Source organism: Neophocaena asiaeorientalis, unplaced genomic scaffold (genome assembly GCF_003031525.2).
Source record: "Neophocaena asiaeorientalis asiaeorientalis breed wild unplaced genomic scaffold, Neophocaena_asiaeorientalis_V1.1 scaffold254, whole genome shotgun sequence".
NCBI lineage: Eukaryota > Metazoa > Chordata > Mammalia > Artiodactyla > Phocoenidae > Neophocaena > Neophocaena asiaeorientalis.
In genome coordinates, this window is record NW_020174705.1 from 713,936 (window position 1) to 734,529 (window position 20,594).

Below are 20,594 nucleotides of genomic sequence, written 5' to 3' on the forward strand. Positions count from 1 at the left end.
ACGGGGCAGCAGGAGGCTTCTGAGAAGGGGTGGGAGCAGGGACAGGCTGGGAGGAAGGACTGACCCTGGCAGGAGGGGGATGGCCAGCGTGGGGTCGTATGATGGGGTCACTCTGGCTGCTCTTGGGGAACTATCTGAAGGGCCCCGGCAGTAGCTGGATTCTGGATGTGAGCTGTGGGAACAGGGACGTGGGTGCACGTGGGGTGGAGAGCAGGTGGTGGATGCCCCCCATCCCCTGGGAAGCCTGGTGTAAGTTGCCTCCCTGGCTAAGCAGCTTTGGATTAGCAGCTGGGGATCCTTGCAAATCTGGAAATCCACTGTGTGGAGGGCAGTGTGGTGGCTGGAGGCGAGGGATTCCCACATGGAACAAGGGTGGGGGCTCTGTGTCCTTGATTCTGGTGAACAGAACTTCCTTTAGGGAGGGCTTGGGGGCTTCTTTCTCACATGTCTCAGGGTCTTGGTCAAACCAGAGTTGGGGTGGCAGGGTGGGCCTTCCTGGCCACCCCCGTCCCCAGGGCCCTGTGGCTACTTGCTGGTGTCTGCAGCTGTGCCTGAGACCCTGGGCCTTGCAGGCAGGTGGGAGGGGAAGGGTCCCACTGGGTGGTGCTTGTGCTGTGGGCTGGGGGGGCGTGAGGCTGGAGGGGCTCAGGGAACTGGCCCGTCCACCCGCCTGCAGGGCCTATTCGACAACTTCTTGCGGCTGAGGCTGCGGGACTCCAGCTTGGCAGCCGTGTGCATAGCACTTGACTGGCTGGCCTTCGACGACCTGCTGAGCCGGGCCGCCCACCACGGCCAGAGCTTCCAGCTGCTGCGCTACCTGCCCTTCCTGCCCGCAGCGTTCCACCTGCTCTTTGCCTCCAGCCACGTGCCGAGGATCACCTTTCCCAGCAGCCAGCAGGAGGTGCGCCCCACACCCTGCCCACACCCAGGGTCTAACACCGGGGCCCTGGGTGACTTGGTCCTCGTCTGCCCTCCACCCCAGGCCCAGAATCGGATGAGCCGGACACACAACCTGATGCAGACGCTGGTGTCGGGCATCACGCCAGCCACCCGCAGCCGGGCTGCACCGCAGGCGCTCATCCTGGACACCCTTTGCCTGCTCCTGGACATCCTCGCACCCAAGCTGCGCCCTGTGAGTGCCTTGCCTGGAAGGGCTGTGGCTCCTGGTGGGGGCAGGCCCCTGGCCACGCTTAGCACCCCTGCCTGCTGCCCACTATCCCACAGGTGAGCACACAGCTGTACAGCGCCCGAGAGAAACAGCAGCTGGCCAGCCTCGTGGGCACCATGCTCGCCTATAGCCTCACCTACTGCCAGGAGCGCACGCCCGATGGGCAGTATGTCTACAGGCTGGAGCCGTGAGTCTGTGCAGCACCTGGGGTGGGGGTGCCTGGGGGCAGGAGGCTGGGGGGCTGGGCTCCAAGTGCCATGGTGATTGCTCGGCACGAGTCTAAATGCATGGCTTTGGAGGTGTGAGTCTGTTTCCCCATTGGAGGGTGGGAGAGTCAGTCCTAGCTCATTCCTTGCCCAGATGTGACTGGGGGATGGGCACAGCCCTGGGACCTGAGGTTTACTGCAGAGCCTCTCAGTGCCCCCAGGAGCTACCCCCAGAGGGCCCTTGAGCTCCCCAGGGCCCCGTTTCTCTGTCCTGAGAGGGTCGTGGGGATGGAGGACCGGCAGCAGTGGTGTCCAGATGCAGATCCTTGAGGCAGTAATGATGCTGGTTCCCAAGCACCCAGCCCCAGGCCTGAATCCAGGCCATGCCACGTTGTGTCAGTTCCTCCCTTGCAGCCCTCTTCAAGCCCACATACAGCTGGGGAAACAGAGGCTCAGAGTGGATAACACCCCTGCTGCCACAGAGCTGGGTGCGGCAGGGACAGGACTGGACCCGGTCCTGCATTGTTGCATTCCGGCAGTTGGGGTCGGTGCTAGTGAGTAGCTCCTGCCCCGTCTCTGCTGACTGAGTGCCCTGGTGTCCTGCCCTGCCCTGCTCACCCCGAGAGCAGGAACGTGGAGGATGTCTGCCGCTTTCCCGAGCTGCCCACCCGCAAGCCCCTCACCTACCAGGCCAAGCAGCTCATTGCCCGTGAGATTGAAGTGGAGAAGATGCGGCGGGTGGAGGCCTTGGCCCGGGCTAGGGTCGGCCCCCAGGTGAGCCCACCCCAGGCTCTGAGCAGAGCAGGGCCCTCAGAGTGGACACCGTCCTTGGTATGATCCTGCCCAGTCAGCTCTCACTGTACGTGACTTCCTGTAGGTGGACGGGGGTCCCCTGGGGGGCACTGGGGAGAAAGGGGCGCAGCCATCTGCCCCATGCAGCCACGAGCAGCGGCTGGAGTGCATCCTGAAGAGAGCTGCCCTGGAGGAGCAGGTGTGGTAACCTTAACCCTAATGGGGGGGCGGGGCTAGGTGGCCAGAGGGTGGGGCCGCGTGGGCCTGGGTGGGCGACCTTGGAGTGCTATGGTTCTAAGTCCTGGAGGTCCAGCTCCCTGCTGTTCAGCGTGATGGTTCCACCTGGCTTCAGTTTCTCATCTGGGCAGGATGCTGGCACCTCCCACCCTGGACCTGACCTTGGCAGGAAGCAGGCGACTGTGAGGGTGGTGAAGGGTGGAGGGAACACTTGCAGAGGGTCCGCGCTGGGGTGAGGGTAGGGGGCCATTGCCCAGAGGTGCCACGAGACCCCTCCTCCCTGGGAGATGGCCTCTGGGCCCTCCCACCAGGTAGGGGACTGTCCGCTGTGGGTCAGCCCCCGTGAACCTGACCGGCCTATCTCCTTTAGCCCGAGAGGGACTTCTTCGGTCGTGTGGTTGTCAAGAGAGCAGCAGCCCCGAGCACAGGTGTGTGGGGAGGTGGGGGCGGTTGAGGGACTGGGGTCAGGGTCGGGTGGAGGAACGACTGTGTGGCCCCTGCAGAGCACGCAGCCCCTGAGACTGACACGACCGAGCAGCGCATGGGCACCGCGGTGGGCAGGAGCGATGTCTGGTTCCGCTTCAAGGAGGGCGTCTCCAACGCCGTGCGGCGCAGCCTGTACATCAGGGACCTGCTGTAGCCTGGGCCACACCAAGCCCCCAGGATCCATGCTGCCACCTTGGCTGTGCTAGATACTCTGACCCACACTTGACGTCCCCAGGATCTATGCTGGACACTGTGGGGGCCGTGCCAGATCCCCCTGTCCATGCCGGACACTCTGGGGTTGTGCCAGACACCCTGGATCCACACCGGACACCCTGGAGCCACACCAGATGTCCCCAGATACACACTGGATGCCTGGGTGTTGCTTTCTCTCCTAGAAAATGTACAAAAGCATGTACATGCTTGAAAACTCTTTATAAAAGTCACACTTTTACAGAGTCATTCTTTTTACAGGGAGGCGTGAGTCTGGGGTGTGGGGGCCTCACAGGATGGCACACTTGCCCTTCTCCACCCACGGGTTGTTCTTCATCAGGTCGGGGTTCAGGAAGGGGTCCTTGGGGATCCCGTCCTCAATCCACTTGAGGAGCCTGTGGGTGGGGAGGGTAGGGTGAGCACGAGGGCACCTGCCCTCCCTCAAGTGCTGCCTGATGGCAGTGTGTGGGGGTGTGGTCTTGGCTCATACAAATGAGCACAGAGCAGGGAAACGAGACGCAGATCATGGCTGGCCTTGGGTGGGGTGTGGCCGGGGCTCCATGGGGTCCTGGGGACTCACTCAGGGATAGTCTTGGATGACATCTCCCTCTTGAAGGCCAGCTGGTACTTGAGGCTCTCCACCTCTTTCTTCATCTGGGGCACGTCCCACTCCTCCATGGCATCCGGGGCTTCGGAAGTGGCCAGCCTGGGGCTAGAAGGTATGGGAGGAATCAACAGACCCTCCAGATGCTCCATCCCCACTGGTGAGCCCCCTCCCACCCCCCCAACAAAGGGAGGGAAGGAGCCCCCACCCTATCACACTGACACCAGCTCACTGCCTAGGGAGGCCCCCACAGCCCATGCCACTCACCAGGGTACAGGGCTGGAGCTGAGGCCCCACTAATGAGGCCCTGTGTGCCTGCCCCCACCTCCCATGGGGCTAATTAACTGCAGAGAAAACTTTCCACCCCTACCCACCAGCAAAGCCTCACCAAGGCTGGGCCTGTGGGTTGGAGAAGGTGGGGTAATGTCCCGGTGCTGGGGGATAGCAGAAAAGGACAGGTCCCCTGACCCTCCACCTGCAAGACCCACTTTCCACTCCCGATAGCAGAAACCTATCATGTCAGGGATGGGACTCTGACACACACACCCATACCCATACCCACACGTGCCTCCCCCTGCTTTGCATGGGCAAAGCCCACCCCGAGGGCAGGTTAATCCAGGGGCCAGGAGAGTGAGGCTGCTATTTGCATCTCTGGCCAGGGGACTGGGGGCAAATGCTGGGGATTTTGGGGTCCCAGGCTGAGCAGCTGGTCCAAGACTTGGAACCCCTGCAGCCTCCCACTGCCCAGTGTCTCCTCTGACCTGCCTACAAGCCCGGTCAGATGAGGGTGGGCCCGCCCATCACAGCCACAGGTTCAGACCTCTCAGGAAACCCGGCCAGCTGCGGCCAAGTGAGGGCAGGTCGCTCCTGTCTCCCTTGATGCAGCCCACTCAAGGGGTCCAGGGAGCCCCTTGCTGTCCTCCATCCCCTGCCCTCATCACTGAGGCTGGGAGCCAGAGAACCGACTTCCTTGACCTGGGAAGTGTGGGCAGGTCCGGCCAGGAGTGTGACCTCGCCTGCCTCAGACCGTGGAGGGAGCTCCTGGGAGGGTCAGCCAGGAGCGAGGGTGAGAGCCGGGGGAGTAGGGGGACTTTTCAGGGGCAGCCAGGGGGGCGAGCAGGGGCTCCCTCCTAGAGACCCCGAGTTCCAGCACCCCACCCGGCGGCTCAGGTTCTCTGAGAGTCACGTGGGCGGGGGCTTCCCAGGCTGGGGGCGGTGGCAGCCCGGTCCGCAGCCCCCTCCCCCGTCTCCGCCAGCCTTACCTGCGCGCAGCCGCCGCAGCCGCAGCCGCCGCCGCCCGCCCTGCGCGCCCCCGGCTTCGGCGCACGGCGCTGGCTCGGCGGGCACTGCGGGCGGCGCGCACGGCGCACGGACGCGGCTCCCCACGCAGCCAGCCCGCGGACGGAGGGGTCCTCTCCACCGGTCAGGCCGGCCCGTTGCGACACGCAGGGCGGCTGCCCTCGCCCGCAGACGGACAGGCAAGGGTGCCTCGGGGGTTAGGGTGGTCCAGGTCAGCCCAATGGGACCTGGGCAAGCCCCAGAGCCCCAGGCCTCGGTTTCCTGCTCAGCGCAAGGAGCCAGTTCACCAGACCTACCTTGGACGGTGACCGCTAGGGCAAAGATGACAAGGGCCAAGTGATGGCGAGGGCGAAGTGATGGACGAGTGAGCCGGGCACACAGGCGGGCAGAGCCCAGGCAGGTGCCCCGCCCACTCCTGCCACCTGGGCCAGGCCCTAGCACCGCCCCCACTCTCTGCTCTCCTTCCTCAGGGCTGGGTTGCCCCTGGGAATCTGGCTTCATCAGGCACACTCTGCTAGCCCCAGGCAGGGCACTCCATTGCTGGGGCACCAGCTGGGGGTGGCAGATGCATCCGGGAGCAGTGTGGGGTCAGCTCTGGCCCTGGGTGACGTGTCCTCCCACCGGGCTGGATGGGCTGGGCTGTCACGTTGTACAGCACCAAAGACCATCAGCTGTTAGGTTGTATCTCAGCCGCTGCTGCCTCTCATGGGCTGGAGTCACCAGGCCAGGTGGGAATAGCAAGGATGGGGTCAAGATGCTACATCCCCCTGGGGCTTCAGCAGTGTCCACTGATAGGCCCAGAGCTGACCCACCACAGTGTGAGCCTGTTCTGGCCAGGCCACCTGGGCCTGGGTGGAGTTGCTTCCTGCTCCGGCCCCTGCCCTGCATTCCCAGGCCAGAGGCAGGCAGACTGGGCAGCTATGGTGGGTGGCAGGGCCCAGCTCACCAACCAATCCCTTCAGAGGCCAGACCCCACAGCTCCCCAGGGCAGCCGGGGCCAGACCCTCGGCAGGTGCTCCTGCAGCCTCCCCTGGCTGACTCTGCGCCCACTCAGAAGGCAGGACAGGGTAGGGGGTGTTCCCTGCCTGCCTTGGGCTCCTGGGCCCTCCCTGTTGTGACCGCATAAAACAAGGTCAGCTGCGCCTCCCCGGCCCGTCTGGCACATCAGTGTGATGACAGATCAGGAGGCACTTCGGGAACTGGGCCATGTTAGGAAAAGTAGGGATTATTTTTATTATGGATTTATGGGGGTTGGGGAGCTTAGAGCCAAGGGTGCCAGCATCCTCCTCAGGGCAGATGGCTGGCAATGCTGGCCTCACTCCACCCCCCTGCCTGGCCCCTTGGGTGCCCTGTGACTGGGCGTGTTGCTTGGGCTACCTGGGGCTCTCCTGTGGCTGTGGGCCCAGCTCACGAGGGGTGGGGGCTCGGGGCAGGGTGTCGAGTCAGCCCCCAGAACTGGCTCAAGATTTAGACTGAGACCCAGGCCAGCCAGGGCCTGCCACCACCCATGCCTTTCCCTTGAGGGTGTGGGCAGGACAGGGAACCCAGGACCAGGTTCTGGCACAACAGAGAGTCCTCTGGAAGATGCCCTGGTGTGACCCGGCAGGGCATGGCCCCTGTGGTCTGCTCCGGGGCCTGCATTGCAGGCACTGTTTAATCTCTCCTCCGTGGATCAGAGAGCTCCACTGTAACCACAGCTGAAATCAGCCTTAGAGCTGCACACAGGCCTTAGTGATGACACTTGAACATACCTGGGCATCGTCACGTCATCAGGATGGCGGGAGCTTGACCTGCAGGAGGGAGCTGTGTGGGGTGCAGGGTCTGCACTCCTGCTCTGAGGTACTGTTTCCTGTCTATGAGTGCTGGTCACACCCGCTGCCCTGTGGACCCTCAGGGTTCAGAAGTGGTCCCTGTGCTGACCCTGGTGGCCCCATGTGGCAGAGGCCAAAACTCCACGCGGTGGTCGAGCTGACACATGCCTGCTCATGTGAGCCTGTGAAGCTCCCGTCCTTGGTGAGAGTTGGGGGACCCAGCAACTCCTATTTCTCACTTTCCTGGGAGGCTGGACTTGTGAACCCTAGACACCCCAGGGGTACTGGGTGGGTCTGGAATGAGCAAAGGCCCAGTGATTTGCGGTAGGAGGAGGATGCTCCAGAAGCAGTGATGGCTTGTGCTCCAGCTGACGCCACCTTACAGTTGCCCAGAGCAGATCCCAGGAGACCAGCAGCCTTTCTGAAATTATCTCCACTAACTGGGCTGCTGGTGAGAACCAACAGGGCTCCTGACTGGCCTAGAAACGGCTGCTCCAGGCCCCACACCTGCAGGGCTCCTGACTGGGGCGGGGGTGTGGGCTGGGCTCCTGGGGACAGGGTGGGCATGGGGGGAGGTGCAGTGAGACCCTGAGGCAGGGTCCCCCTTGTGCTAGGTTTAGTGCTCAGGAAGAATCAGACAGTGGTGTGTATGGGGTGCTCTGACCCATTCTGGGCAGGGTCCCCAAGGAGGGCTCAGGGAGCAGGGGCAGGAAACACCCCCACCAGATGGGACCTGCAGCCTGGTGCTGTCCCAATGCCACTCCAACCTGTGGCCTTGCTGGGCGGGGCCAGAGCTGAGGCCGGCCTCTCACCTGGTCCCTTCTGGGCATGCTGGCGACCCAGTGCCACCCAGGCTGTTGTCAGCTCCCTGCTCAGGGTCCTCCTGAGACCAGGGCTCTCTTCCACATGGTGCCCCAGCAATGGAGTGCCCTGCCTGGGCAGATCCAGCCCCACATGCAGGCGTGATGAGGCCTGAGTGAGACCACCTCCCCCGTGTCTGCAGCTTCGCTTCAGACCTTGGGGAGGTCAGACCCTACATACAACCGGCCTCCAGTGAGGAAACTAAAAGACAAGTGTTCCATGCTGCAGGACCCAGGCCTGGCGGGCGCCCAGCCTGACAGCACTCCATCCCAGGGTGGGCGTGGAACCCTTGGTGTTACAACAGGCTGACACGCTCCTGAGGCACAGTGACAGTGGCCCCGGGGGATGTGCCTACTTGTTTCCTGTCCCTGGAAACAAAACCAGCAGAGGCGAACACGGGGACTGGAAGATACCAAAGAAGCTTTATTTCACCCAGTTAAACAGAGCTCACAAAAAACTAGGTAGTTCTTGGATAATCTTTGAATGTTTGAAAACGATTTTCAAAAATAATTTAAGCTGTTAGACTCATGTGTGCAAAATATACAACAAATGATTCCAGGGAACCATGGGCTCTAGTCAGCACAAGCTCTGAATCATAAAGTCTCAGGGAAGTGACTCTGGTTAAGTGGTTTATTTTAACGGCTCTGCGGTCCACAGGTGACTCCATCTCCTTCCTCGCCCGCTCCAGTCCTCCTGTGATGCTGGCTCCTGCCAGCACGTGGAACAGGAAGACGCACATGGTCTGTATCTCGGGACTCTGAGGCTCAGGAACAGGCCCAGGGCCTGCACCCACCTAAGCCCCGAACACTCCAGTGCCCACAGGCCATGGGGGTCCCCTCCTGATGAGGCTGATGCCACTCAGTGGTCCTGTGCATTGCTGGTGAGTCTACCGGTCTGCACCCCCAAAGGGCCATGCACCACGAAGGTGGGTGAGTGGGGCAGATGCACACATCGGGCCACCAGTGCGTCCTTACAAAGGCCTGGGCGTGGCTCTCAGCCTTCCCTCTTGACTCGCACCCCCCAGGTCTGTGCAGCACTGCAGAGAATTCTACCTGAGCATGGGGCAGCGGCAGCGTGCAGCTATGCGAGTGGGGCTGGGGGCGTGTGGAGGGCCCCCCGCACTCTGTCTCACAGCTGACCCCACACATGCACCCCCTGACGAGGTGGAGCAAGGCTGGCCCAGCGCAGTGGGCCACTTCCAGGAGCACTTCACCTCTGCTGCCTCACAGAGGAAACAGGTGCAGACCAGCCTATCAGCCACCCTCCCCCACCCCCCCACCCCCCGCTGCCCTTGGGCCAGTGGCCAAGCACAGTGGGACTTGCACCTTCAGCACGTGTGCTTCTAGTCCCAAGCAATACGACCACCACGTGGGGGTGGATGAAAGAGGCCTCCTAGAAACAATTTCAGTGCCCAGAGGTTTTCCACAAAAGCAAAGGGAGGAGACACCTCTGTCAGGCAGGGGCCGCCTCCCAAGGCAAGGACAATGTCCAGCAGTACTCGCCGTCTAGGGTAGTCGGATGAACTGGCCCCTGTGCTGAGCAGGAAACTGAGGCTCTGGGGCTTGCCCAGGTCCCACCCTCTTCTGTGGGTGTTGTGTCCTTCATTTAGTGACTTCCCTCAAACACCTGGAATCCCTGGCCATCTGCTTATTTCATCAGAAGCTGCAGAAGCTCTGGTGACTGCACAGTGCAAGTGACTGAATGGGCACCCTCAACTATCACAAAGCTCTCTTCCCAGAAAGGACCCCCGTCCTGTGCCAGGGGATGAGGTCTCCATGGGGACTGTGGACGTTCACCCCTCCCAGGTCCAGCGTGGGGCTCCCTCCCCTGGGCCGTGTCTGCCACCCGGAGATGCAGTCTGTGCAGACTGCTCTGGCCAGATGGGGTGCAGAACTTGAAGCCTCACAGGCAGACACTAGAGTTGCAGGGATCTAGACACCCCTCCCACCCCCGGAATTAAATCTCCCGGGGAGGGGGGTGGGGGGCGGAGCGTCTGTCATGTGACCCGGGAGAGGACGAAGCCAACGGGAGTCCACGCAAGGAGCACGCCCTGGGCAGCGGAGCTCGCGGGGTGGAGACGGGCGGGAGCGGCACCGAGGGCACACCCGCCGGGCCCTCCCCACGCTCACGGCCCCAGGATGTGCCAGGCTCGCTGCTCAGGTTCACCCAGGACAAATCTGCTCTTGGGACTCGGCTTCGGGAGGAGCCCACGCACCGCGGGGCCCTGGCCGCTCAGCCGCCGGGACCGTAGAGCAGGGTCAGTGGGCTTCCACTCAAGGCCAGGATTTCGGCAGGAAACCCCGCGCGACAGATGTCGTCATCAAAAGTCCTTACTGGACGAGGACTCCTAGCACGGAGGCTGACGGCCCATTTATCTAGAAAGCTTGAGCCAAACTAAGGTTTCCGGCGGTCTTACTGGTGTTAACGTGGGGTGTTTATCATGAAGAAAGTACTGTACGGCTCCGCGAGGGAAGGCCCTGCAGGAGGTTCCAGGCCGCCAAACCCTGGGTAGGTCCACGATCCCCGCCGCTGCCCTTTTTTCAACTGCCTGTGGCACTGGAAGCTCGCTGCCAGCTTGGGAGATCCCTTCCGGGTCGAAGCGCGGAGGGGGCGGAGCGCTCAGAGGGCCCGCCCCCCGGCTGAGGGGCGGGGCCTCTGTGGTACGCCGTCGTGCGTGGCGCAGCCATCTTGGAGCCGGGCGGTGGCGTCCTCAGGGCGGAAGTGTGGCGTGGAGGGAGCCGGTGTTGTCACGTCTGTGACTCTCAGGTGTTCCCTTGATCTGGCTTCCCAGGCTCCTGTCAAGTTATGGTAGGTGACCTTTGAGGGGGCCGGATACCCCCACGGCGGCATTGGTGAGCGTGACCGGCCGCGGGACTCCGTGAAAAAAGGGGAGATGTTAGAGTTAGGCGACAGAGCCGGCAGGGTGCCTCTGCCTGACCCATGTCCCCTCTCCCAGGTCCCGTCTCAGGTCCACTCCCTCTCAGGTCCCCCCACCCATCTCCCCCCTCCCAGGTCCCCCCCTCTCAGGACCCTTCCTCAGGTCCTCCCTCTCAAGTCTCCCCTCCCCACGTTGCCCCTTTCGAGGGACACCCTCCCTCCCTCCTAAAGGGCTGTTCTGGAAACCTGAGCTAGCCACTTAATTATTGTTCCAGGTGCGTTTTGAGGTGTGTCATGGAGTGGACACCGGGCAGTTTTGTGTAAAACTTACAGGCTGGAAAAATAGGTGACAGTGGACAAAGCTTGTATTCCAGCATGAGTCAGTTAAGGACTTGGGGCGCTGTCCCGGTGGCCTGTGGCTTGGACAGCAAGTACAGCAGGCTTGCAGGGAGGGGGAGGGACGTGTTGGAGACAAAATTTGGTGAATCAAGGCACAGCAAAGAAGCCGTGACCTTTTGCACACCTGTGAAGCTGGTCTCCTGGGATCCACATCCAATCTTGTCCCACCACCGTCTGCTAGGGTGTAGATGGCGGCTCCCACTGGGAGTAGTTGTGGCGTCTGGGGGGTGGAGGCTAGGGGTGCTGCTCAACACCCACAGGGGGCCCCACTGCCACCCTATCTTGGTGAGTCCCTGAGTTCTAACTTGGAGGCCGCCTCTCCTTGTTCCTCCACAGCCCCTCCCTCCTTAAGCCCTCTGGCCTGGTCCTGGGCAGGGCCTGGGTTGTGCAGGTAGCCAAGTCCCACCTTCTGGGGGGCCCATGTCTAACAGGCAAATGCGTCAATGGCATGGTGAGAGTGCTCCCCGTGGTGTCTGGAGGCTCTGAGCCGGTCTTATGCCGAGGTCTGTGGAGCTGCATCTCGGAGGAGGGTCCCAGCAGCCCTGCCAGGACAGAGTTTCATGTTACATTCACCCGAATCCCAAAAAGATACCTCCTGAATCTCCACGACTTTGTATGGTGGTGTCAGGCGGCTCCATCCTCGGCTGGCTGGGCCACCCGTGTCCCCTGCCTGGCACTAGGTGGAGCCACAGGCCCATGCAATCACCTCCCTACGTTGCAAACGCTGGACCTAGCTTTCAAATTCGGTCTCAGGACCCCTTAACTCTCCTTAATAAATCCACTACATGTAAACATCACGTTTTAAAGAAAAACAGCATTATTTTCCCATCGTTTTATGTTTGTGCAGATCTCTTAAACGAGCTGCATTCTTGGCTCTGCTTCTGCTGAGTCGGTTCCGACTTTGCCTGTCAGGTATAGAGCCTCTGGAATATCCCACTGTACCCTTTCAAGAGGTCAGGGCTAAGAACATATAGTTCTTCGCAGCCCTATGACCCTGGACCCACCTCGTGAACCACGTATGGTTGACTCACGCCCTTTCTGGTGTTCTGTCCCCATTGACTTGCTGCTTTTTGATTCCTTTTGTTGAAGATAAGGAGGGTCAATCATAAAATATTTAGTATAATTTTATGAGGAGAAATGAGCTTGTGGAAATCTGAATTGTAATCAAGGTTACTCTGCCTGTTGGTCTTGCTGAGGCCCAGATATTTGAGATTCCCAGAGGACACCGTCTGTGTCAGAGACTGGGTGATTGTGAGGGTCCTGGTCCTTTCACCTTTTGGGGTCTATGGAGAGACTGGGCTGCTGTGATTGTGGGGACATCTTGCTACTTAAAAAAATTAAGTATAGACTTAATTAAAACTTTTTTAGAGCAGATTTAGGTTTACAGAAAAACTGAGCAGGAAGGACAGAGTCCCTGTATGTCCCCTGCCCTGCGCTCCCCCCGTCACTAACCTCTGCGCTTGTGAGGCGCGCTCATCACGGTTATGAACCAATGCCAACACAGTGTTAAGTAGCATCCTCTTCCTGTGCTAGGCCCCCGTGATGTGTGGTCCTCACGTCTCGTGGGCTCCTCTGGGATAGGGTCTCTGGCTTAGTTTTGATGGCCTTGACCATTCTGAGGTGTGCTAGTCAGGGATTTCGTAGGGTGCCCCTCAACTGGGGTTTGTCAGATGTTTTTCTCATGGTTAGGCAGAGAGATGGTGACTGCTCCTCGGACCACGACCTTTCTGTATGTCCTGCTTCCCTCCCCTAAGATTGAGAGAGGCTAGAGGCACTGAACAGGGTCCTTCCTGTCCTCCTCAAAGGGAGAAAGAGAGAGGGAAGGGGCGAGAGCCTGAGGGGACGGCAGCTCGGGGCCAGGAGAGCATGTGGTGTCATAGAAGCACCAACAGCAAAGCAGGGCTGAGGGAGATGGAGGCCCAATACCCTTGAGCATCTGGTGGAGCATCTGGTGGGAGCACCTGGTGAGGAGCCCTGCAGCCCCTCTGGTCTGAGGCCTCATCTCAGGGGGAGCCGAGGCTTTGCTTTGGTGAGGGACTCCTTGGTCCTGGTGGCTGAGCTCTGTCCGGGAGCACATGTCCTCCCAGCTCAGCCCATGTTCCCTGGATCCAGTGGGCAACCAGCCTGCTGTCTCCCCGCTGGGCTTGCTCTCAGGTGAGCTAATGGGATTGTGAGTTCAGGCTGTCATCTCCTCAGACTCCCCCTTTGGCTTTTCTGGGAGGCCTCACTCTGGCCTCAGGGCCTTGAGCCACTGCTTTCACCTGCTTTGCCCCTCAGGATCCCCATGAGGCTCTGAGGCCCCCGATGGTGCTAGTCATGGGTGACCAGCTCCTGCTGAGGGCCAGGCTCCACAGGGAGCAGGCAGGAGGGGTGATGGGGAGCATGGGTGTGTGCACTGACGAGGTGGTGACTGTAGGGGCTGGTGGATACTCTGGGCTGAGTGGATTGGGCTGGATTGGGAGGTGGGGGCCCCACTCCAGGCTGTCCCTGTCACCTTCCCAGCACTTGGGGTGGGAGCAGCCTGGAACTGTATGGCAGTCTGGGCCTTACCCCTCATTGTCCTGGTGACAACTGGTTTGTGGAAAAGCCTGTTTCCTTCCTAGAAAAAGAATGTTTGGCTCCATTCTCCACTGACATGTCCTTAATGAGTGAGGATGCTGAGTGAGGATCGAGGCTCCTGGCTTTTCATAAATGTTCTTAATGAGCCTCTGTTTCTTGTTGTCTCTCAGGCACAGCTGATGGGCAGCCTTCCCATCTGCAGGACCCGCCGAGGCAGCCCCCCCACCCCCTGGGCAGCAGGATGTGGTCGCAGAGGTTCTTGCTGCCTTTGAGAGACGGTCTCCGGACCCTTCTTTTCTGTTGGCTCACGGCTTCTTCCAGACCCTCCACCTGTGTGCATCTCTTCGCCCCGTGGCCTCCCCAGCCGAGGAATCTGCTTAGCATTTAAAGCAGAAGCAGAACCAGCCCTGCCCCCCAGAAATTGAACTTTTTGTTGTTTGTCTTCAGAAAAGCAAACCAGGTGTTGAGTTGGGCTCATCTGGATTGCTTCAGCCATGGGTGAACAGCCAGACCTTCCCATTTCAATATCCACATGCCTCATTTCTCCCTCCCTAGTGAGGGTCGGAGGTGCTTTGGTTGTGCATGACACAGGCTACCCCATTTCACTGCTGGAGAGCTCAGAGCTCGCTGTGTAGGAAACAGAGGGAGGTAAGAGAAAGGAAAGCAGGATGGCCCCTGCTGACCATGCTCCCAGGAGCCTTCTGTGCCCTGGGAGCTGGGCTCACAAATGGTCTGGTGTTTCAGGTATGGACCTTATTTTGGAGCCAGACTGCTGGGGTTCACATTCTGGTATTGTCCCCTCCTGGCTGTGTGGCTTCAACTTCTCTGTGCCCTCGTTTCCTCACTTGTGAACTGGGGTTAACCCCACAGGGTGTGAGGATTAGATAAATTAAATCATAGAAGGGGCTAATGGTCAGTGCTGTGTAAGTGTCACCCCAAGGTGATTTTTTTTTTCTTTTTGCGGTACGCGGGCCTCTCACTGTTGTGGCCTCTCCCGTTGCGGAGCACAGGCTCCGGACGTGCAGGCTCAGCGGCCATGGCTCACGGGCCCAGCCGCTCCGCGGCATGTGGGATCTTCCCGGACCGGGGCACGAACACATGTCCCCTGCATCGGCAGGCGGACTCTCAACCACTGCGCCACCAGGGAGGCCCCCAAGGTGATTTTGATGATGGTGGTGATGACGATGATGATGATGGTGGTGATGATGATGATGGACCTTTCAGCCTTGACTGAACCAGGTCCTGGAGCTACTGCTAACTGCCGGGACTCATCTAGAGGATGCCAGACCGCCATCCCATAGACCCAGTTCTAGCTCCATTGTTTCCAACCACCTGACTTTGACTGTGGAAACATGTGGGACTGTAATGTAATAACATTCCATTTCATCTCCTTAGCTTTTCTCATATTAGAAAAGAAACACATATGAAGGAATATAATGGGTCCCGTGTAAAAACAAACAAAATGTGTATAAACCCAAAAGTCAAAACATAATTTAGAGGATCATAAAAGGACTCGCTGCTTAGTCTTTTTTGGTGCCCCAGTACATACTGAATTGACAAAATATTTGGGTCTCAGGCATTTCCAAGCACAGGTCTTGTGTAGGAATTTAAGAATGCTTGTGTCTTTATTTATTTTGGAAGGGGAGGGGAATTTATTCATCTTATTCCAAGTGGAAGAATATCTGATGTATCAGGACAGAAATCTTGTCTTTTGTTATTGTCGCAAAACTTTATCAGAGGCTCTAAACACAACCATGGTTTCACTGGAAGAGTAAACCCTGGAGAGACGGGTTGCTGGAGGCGACGGGAGGCAGCACATGTGAGCAGGATGCTTATCCAAGCCGCTCAGCAGCATCGGTATAGCCAGGGTTCCAGGAAGCAGCCAGCTGAAGGGTCTCTGTCAGAGGGTGTTCTTGTGACCAGTACTTAGGGTATCGTGGACCGTGGGCCACCGGCTCGGCCTGGGTTGGGGGAGGCTCTGGCATGTCCGGCCACCCGCTTCCTCACCTCTGTCACCGGCTTCCTGGAGTGAGGACCTGACACAGTTCCTCTCCTCTGCTCCACAATGGGCTCCCAGGCTGCCATGGGGGCCACACTCCCTTGTTGATTCCTTCTTCACTGGGTGTTCTAATCACCCTCATGTGGGAGATTGAGTGGCCCTTAAAAGATCTGCTGGGCCTGGTCTTGGAGGAAAGAGCAGATGGAGCCTGTGCAGCAGCGAGTCCTGCAGACCCCGGGGACTTGGCCAGTGCTGGGTGACAGGGCAAACGTGTGGTTAAGGGCCGTGAAGGGGATCAGGATATGCCGAGCCAAAATATAGCACCTTGACGTGAGGTTTATTTTGAGCTGAAGGCATCCGAGAATCAATAGATGCAGAAAGAGGCCTTTTTGGAGCGTCCCTCATCTGAATAAGAGCAACTTCTGGGAAATAAGGCTGCTGTAAATTCCTTCTGTCGGGCCTGTCTGCTTCCAGGGGGGATACTGTGAATAAATCCTATCCCAAGTTCCTTCTCAGGGACATTATCCCATACCTTCTTATGTTTCAATTATTCTCTTAAAACTCGTTTGTCTTTCCTAAAGAGACTTGTTTTTCCTGTAGGAAGGCTTTTCTCCCGGCTCCCTTTCCCCCATTAAATTAGGTATATAAGCATCTAATTGAAACCATTTACTGAGCCAGCTACTTTTCTTGGCTCCCATGTGCATACGAATGAACTTTTTTCTTCTGTTAAATCTGTTGTCAGTTTAGTCCACACACGTCAGTTACTGAACGTGAGAGGGTAAAGGAAAAGGTATTTCCTACCCTACAGCTTCCTTCACCACAGAGGCTCCGTAACTTGGCCAGACATGGAGGTGGGGTGAGGCGATGCGGATGGAGGGGGCATGGGGATTTGAGGGCAGGAGCCGGGACTGCCCCTCCTCCCCTTATGTGTGACATCACGCTCAAAAACTCACCAGAATGAGTGGGAAGATGGAGATTGATCCCCTAGGCAGACAAAAGATGGCTTTTCATCAGAAACAAAACATTGTCAGGCAGGAAGGTGAGTGAGAAGAGAGGTCCCAGCAAAGGCAGGCAAGGGTTGTAGAGAAGGGAGGGGCATGCCTTCTACAGGGCAGGCGATGTGTCATCGTCTTGGGGGCTACACGTGTCAGAAAACTGAAAAAAATTTTAGCTTTTTCCTGTGTTTGGTTTAAATTCGGTTCAAAATGTCCCACATGGGAAACAAAAGGGGGATTTGCTGTGTGCTCCCACCATACCCTGAACTTGTCATCTCCTTGGCGCTCAGAGAGAACAGCGAGTCCATTGGCTCCATCACCTGAGCCAACAGGAGCCACTGGGCCTCAGCCAGCTCTGGTGACCTCTGCCCTCAGGAGGAGCTGGGAGCAACCTGCGTGCAGGACGTCTGCCCCTCCTTCTGGAAGCCACACCCTAACCAGGTGCAGATGTGCTGGGCGGAGGTTTGCTGAGATGATTTAGAATGTTTATCATTGGCAACTTAATGTTCAGGTTGCAAGTGTGAGAGGTCATACCCGTATTTTCACGTAGATACAGAAGAACATATTTTCTGAATTTTGGGGAGCTCCCTTAAATCATGCTGGTTTTTCAGGGCGAGACACTCCAGAACGTAAGAGAGTTAAGATGCAAAATGCTTTAACACGGCTCTCTAGCATCGTGTGTGCTTGGAGTACATCTGTTGAGAATTTTGCGTGGGCTCTGCTTTTGTGGAAACAAATCCGAATTGCCTGTTTATCAAAGGCGGAAAATTAAGGGGATTCTGAGCTCGTGGTGCAGGGAATGGACGTGGTGACACAACTTTGAAGTGGTAGAAAAATTATTTGTCACTATTGTAAGCTTAATGGTGACATCTGGTATCACTACGTGTTTTCTGGCTTTTTCAGTTGAATTTTGGTTCTTCAAACCCTCTCCGGGATTGGAGGTGGCAGTGGGCTCGGGTTTCAATGGTGTGGAAGCCCTGGCTGCTGTCTTACATTACTCGGCTTGAGGTGTCAACCTGACCTCTGGGTCATTCCTTATGCTCTGGGATAACTGGGGTCCATTTCTTCCCAGGAGAAAATAAAATATAAAATATACTGGATGATAATGTCCTTTGATCAAAGATCCTTAACAAGGGAACACCCAGGAGATCATTGAAAGGCTGAGATCACCCCTCCCCCTGTTTCCAAACATTGACCAAAGGTCACAGCCTGTGTACTGGAGGGCATGCTGGACGACCCTGCGAGCCTCACGTGAGCATCGGGACCCTGCACGCCCAAGCCTCCTACATACAGGGCTACAGAAAGGCGAGTGGAAACAGGAGAAAGACTTCAAATGCACTTCCCCAGAGAAGATAGGTAGATGGCCAATAAGCACCTGAAAAGATACTTGGCAAAATGCAAATCAGAACCACCACGAGATACCATTTGCCCCCTCTCTGGTGGTTATAATAAAAATGCAAAATGACAAGTGCTGGCGTAGATGTGGAGAAATTGGAACCCTCGTGCATGGCTGGTGGGGATGTAAATCAGTGTAGCCGCTGTGGGAAACAGTCTGGAGGTTCCTCAGAAGGTTAAGCACAGAGCTATCAGGTGACCCAGCAACTCCACTCCTGGGTGCACACCCAAGAGAATTGAAAAGAGGCATCTGAGCACATACCTGCCTGCCCATGGTCATTCCTGCACAGTCACTGCAGCCGTAAGGTGGAAAGAGCCCGTGTCCATTGACGAATGATGGATAAACAGAACGTGGTCATCCGTACAAGGGGGCATCATCCCGCTGTAAAAAGGAATGAAGTGCTGACACACTACAATGTGGATGAACCTTGAAACCGTTATTCTAAGTGAAAGAGCCCAGACAGAAAGGGCCACATACATGACATGAGTTCACTTGTGTGTGAAACATCCAGAACAGGTAAATCGAGAGACAGAAAACAGATCAGCGGGTGCCAGGGGCTGGGGGAGGGGGTGGGGAGTGACTGCTAATGGGTGTGGGGTTTCATTTTGAGTGATGGAAAAGTCCGGAACTAGACAGGTGTGATGGTTGCACGAGGGAGACAAGCGAGACTCCTTCCCCATCCGTCCGAGTGAGGACAGGGGATGGTGTCAAGGGTGCAAGTGTGTGGTGCTGAGAGGCCGCCTCTCTCCATCCGGCCCTTCCCACAGGGTTTCACGAGCTGAGAGCTGTAAGCTGGGGTCTTGGAGGAGCCACCCCCTCCTCCCCGGCAGGAGGAGGATGTTTCCTGTGGTGGCAAGGGGCACGGAGGTCCGGGAGCCACGGTACAGCCCCACGGCTTCCCACGTGGTCTGTTCTCTTGACAGGTTTGGCTGCGGTGAGTTTTGTGTGGCTGTTAGATATCTTCCCAGCAGAATCCCCAGAGAATTCTAAATTTCAGTTGCACTCTCTAAATTTTCATTAAGAGCTTTCACCCAGAGAAAATGATGGATTAGATTTTACCGTTGGAAAGAAGCCAGATAAAATTAGATGACTTTTAGTCCCCGTGGCCCGCGCCTCACTCCCTGCTTTTTTCTAAAGTCTTTGCTCTTCTCTCTTGGTTCCCAGCAAACAGGTGCCTGCGGATGTTTATTCGTTGAAAATACTGATGTGTGCAGCTCCCTTCGAGCCTCTCTGCTTTTGTTTCACGAGTGCCTTTGCTTTTGCTCCAATCTCTTCAAGTCGAAGACAGCTTTGGGCCTTGGGCTCCATGTTGGCCAGTGTGTGGTTTCTTTCTTCTCTTCAGTAAAGCTTGTTAGTTGTTAGAACTTTATAGCCGTAAGCTGATAGAATATTTTGCTGCACAAAAGAAATTAATCTGATTCCTTGTCTATATCTTCTTTTCTCTTCCAAACTCTCCTTCTTGGCAAAGTTAACCCACTGTCCCATCCAAGTACAATTAGGAGTTTGCCTCCCAACCAGCCACTTTTAGCAAAGCTGTGTTCTGATAGGCGACTATCTTCTGTTACCCGTGTACGGATGGTGAATTGTGAAAACAACTATTATTTCTTCCCGCATCAATACAAGGAAGAAAGATTATTCTGCACAAAAACTAAGACTTAGATTGGTCTGGAGGAGCTGATGAAACACATTGGGGAAGCCCCCTAAGGCGGTTGTTGGTTACAGGGGGCGCGGACATCGGCGTTATTCATGCGAGTCTCGGTTTAAATTCCACATGGTGTTGGCTTCAGCACCACATGCACTAAAACTGGAACGATACAGAGATTAGCACGGCCCCTGTGCAAGGATGACACGCAAGTGTGTGAAGCAGTCCATATCTTTTCATGATCATTAAGTCAGTTTTCCCAGAAGAGTGATTTTCAGATGGGTACCCGGCCCCCACCTCTAGGAGGCTCTGTCAGGATTTTGAGACAATATGGCCTGAAAGAAAAATCACATTAAATTTTATGTTATGGTTTGCATTTGGAAAATTTTCTAAAAATAAAACTCATTTTTATTTCACGGTACTAACGTGGATCAGAAAGTATGACAAAGTCTTCCTGGCTGATAAGGCTGCGTGGAAAATACATTCTAAGAGAGTGATCTTCAGGGTAGGGAGAGACAAGTACAGGTGGGAATTTTGTGATGAGCACAAGACTGCTTCTGAAGCTGCCAGATTCTCCTTTTCACCTGTGTTCCTGCAGTTCTGTTACTTGCCACTAGATGTGTGTGAGTGCTGTTAAGGCCTGCAGTCGTTAGTATGATAGATCTATTCCTGGCGATCCGTAGATACGCATAAATTCTACGTGGAATTCAGCAGAGATCTGGAGCAGGTTTCAGATGCCTCGCCCCCACGTGTCCCGGCATCTTAAATTAATCGTGTGGGAAAGCTCTCCACTTGCAACAAGGGAGATTTTTGTGCTGTATTCAGACGTGGGCGGATCCCAGTATGTGTTACCTGGCGCCTGGGAGGAACCTGTGGTCCGGGACGCGGTCAGAAGGACCTGGTCATAAACGACAGGCTTTCCAGGTGAAAACCTCCCAATTATCCTTCTGTGGTGCCAGTTTTGGCAGACTAACAGCACCCACCAAAAAGCATCCTTTCCGTCCTCCTGCCCCAAATTTTAATGTCGTCCCAAAGGTGCTCTCATGGCAGCTG

The 20,594-nt window shown here is 57.1% G+C and overlaps 2 protein-coding genes and 1 non-coding gene across 3 annotated transcripts in view; 2 read left to right on the forward strand and 1 right to left on the reverse strand.

Moving 5' to 3' along the window:
• CHTF18 (chromosome transmission fidelity factor 18) overlaps nt 1-3,327 on the forward strand; it is an 8,543-nt gene extending 5,216 nt beyond the window's left edge. Inside the window, exons 16-22 of the mRNA XM_024759761.1 lie at nt 677-901; nt 983-1,132; nt 1,225-1,355; nt 2,004-2,148; nt 2,252-2,365; nt 2,774-2,831; nt 2,907-3,327. Coding sequence (XP_024615529.1) covers nt 677-901; nt 983-1,132; nt 1,225-1,355; nt 2,004-2,148; nt 2,252-2,365; nt 2,774-2,831; nt 2,907-3,043 — 960 coding nt within the window. The 3' untranslated portion in view covers nt 3,044-3,327. The remainder of the gene's footprint in view (nt 1-676; nt 902-982; nt 1,133-1,224; nt 1,356-2,003; nt 2,149-2,251; nt 2,366-2,773; nt 2,832-2,906) is intronic.
• A 61-nt stretch (nt 3,328-3,388) lies between these two features.
• GNG13 (G protein subunit gamma 13) lies at nt 3,389-3,777 on the reverse strand. The gene is made up of 2 exons (XM_024759819.1): nt 3,680-3,777; nt 3,389-3,494 (listed from the first exon to the last, which is right to left on the reverse strand). Exons 1-2 carry the CDS (start codon nt 3,775-3,777, stop codon nt 3,389-3,391), a joined length of 204 nt encoding a protein of 67 aa, XP_024615587.1.
• A 15,896-nt stretch (nt 3,778-19,673) lies between these two features.
• LOC112409578 (U6 spliceosomal RNA) lies at nt 19,674-19,777 on the forward strand. The gene has a single exon (XR_003005173.1). It is a non-coding gene; the product is annotated as a U6 spliceosomal RNA (small nuclear RNA).
• The last annotated feature ends 817 nt before the right edge of the window (nt 19,778-20,594 follow it).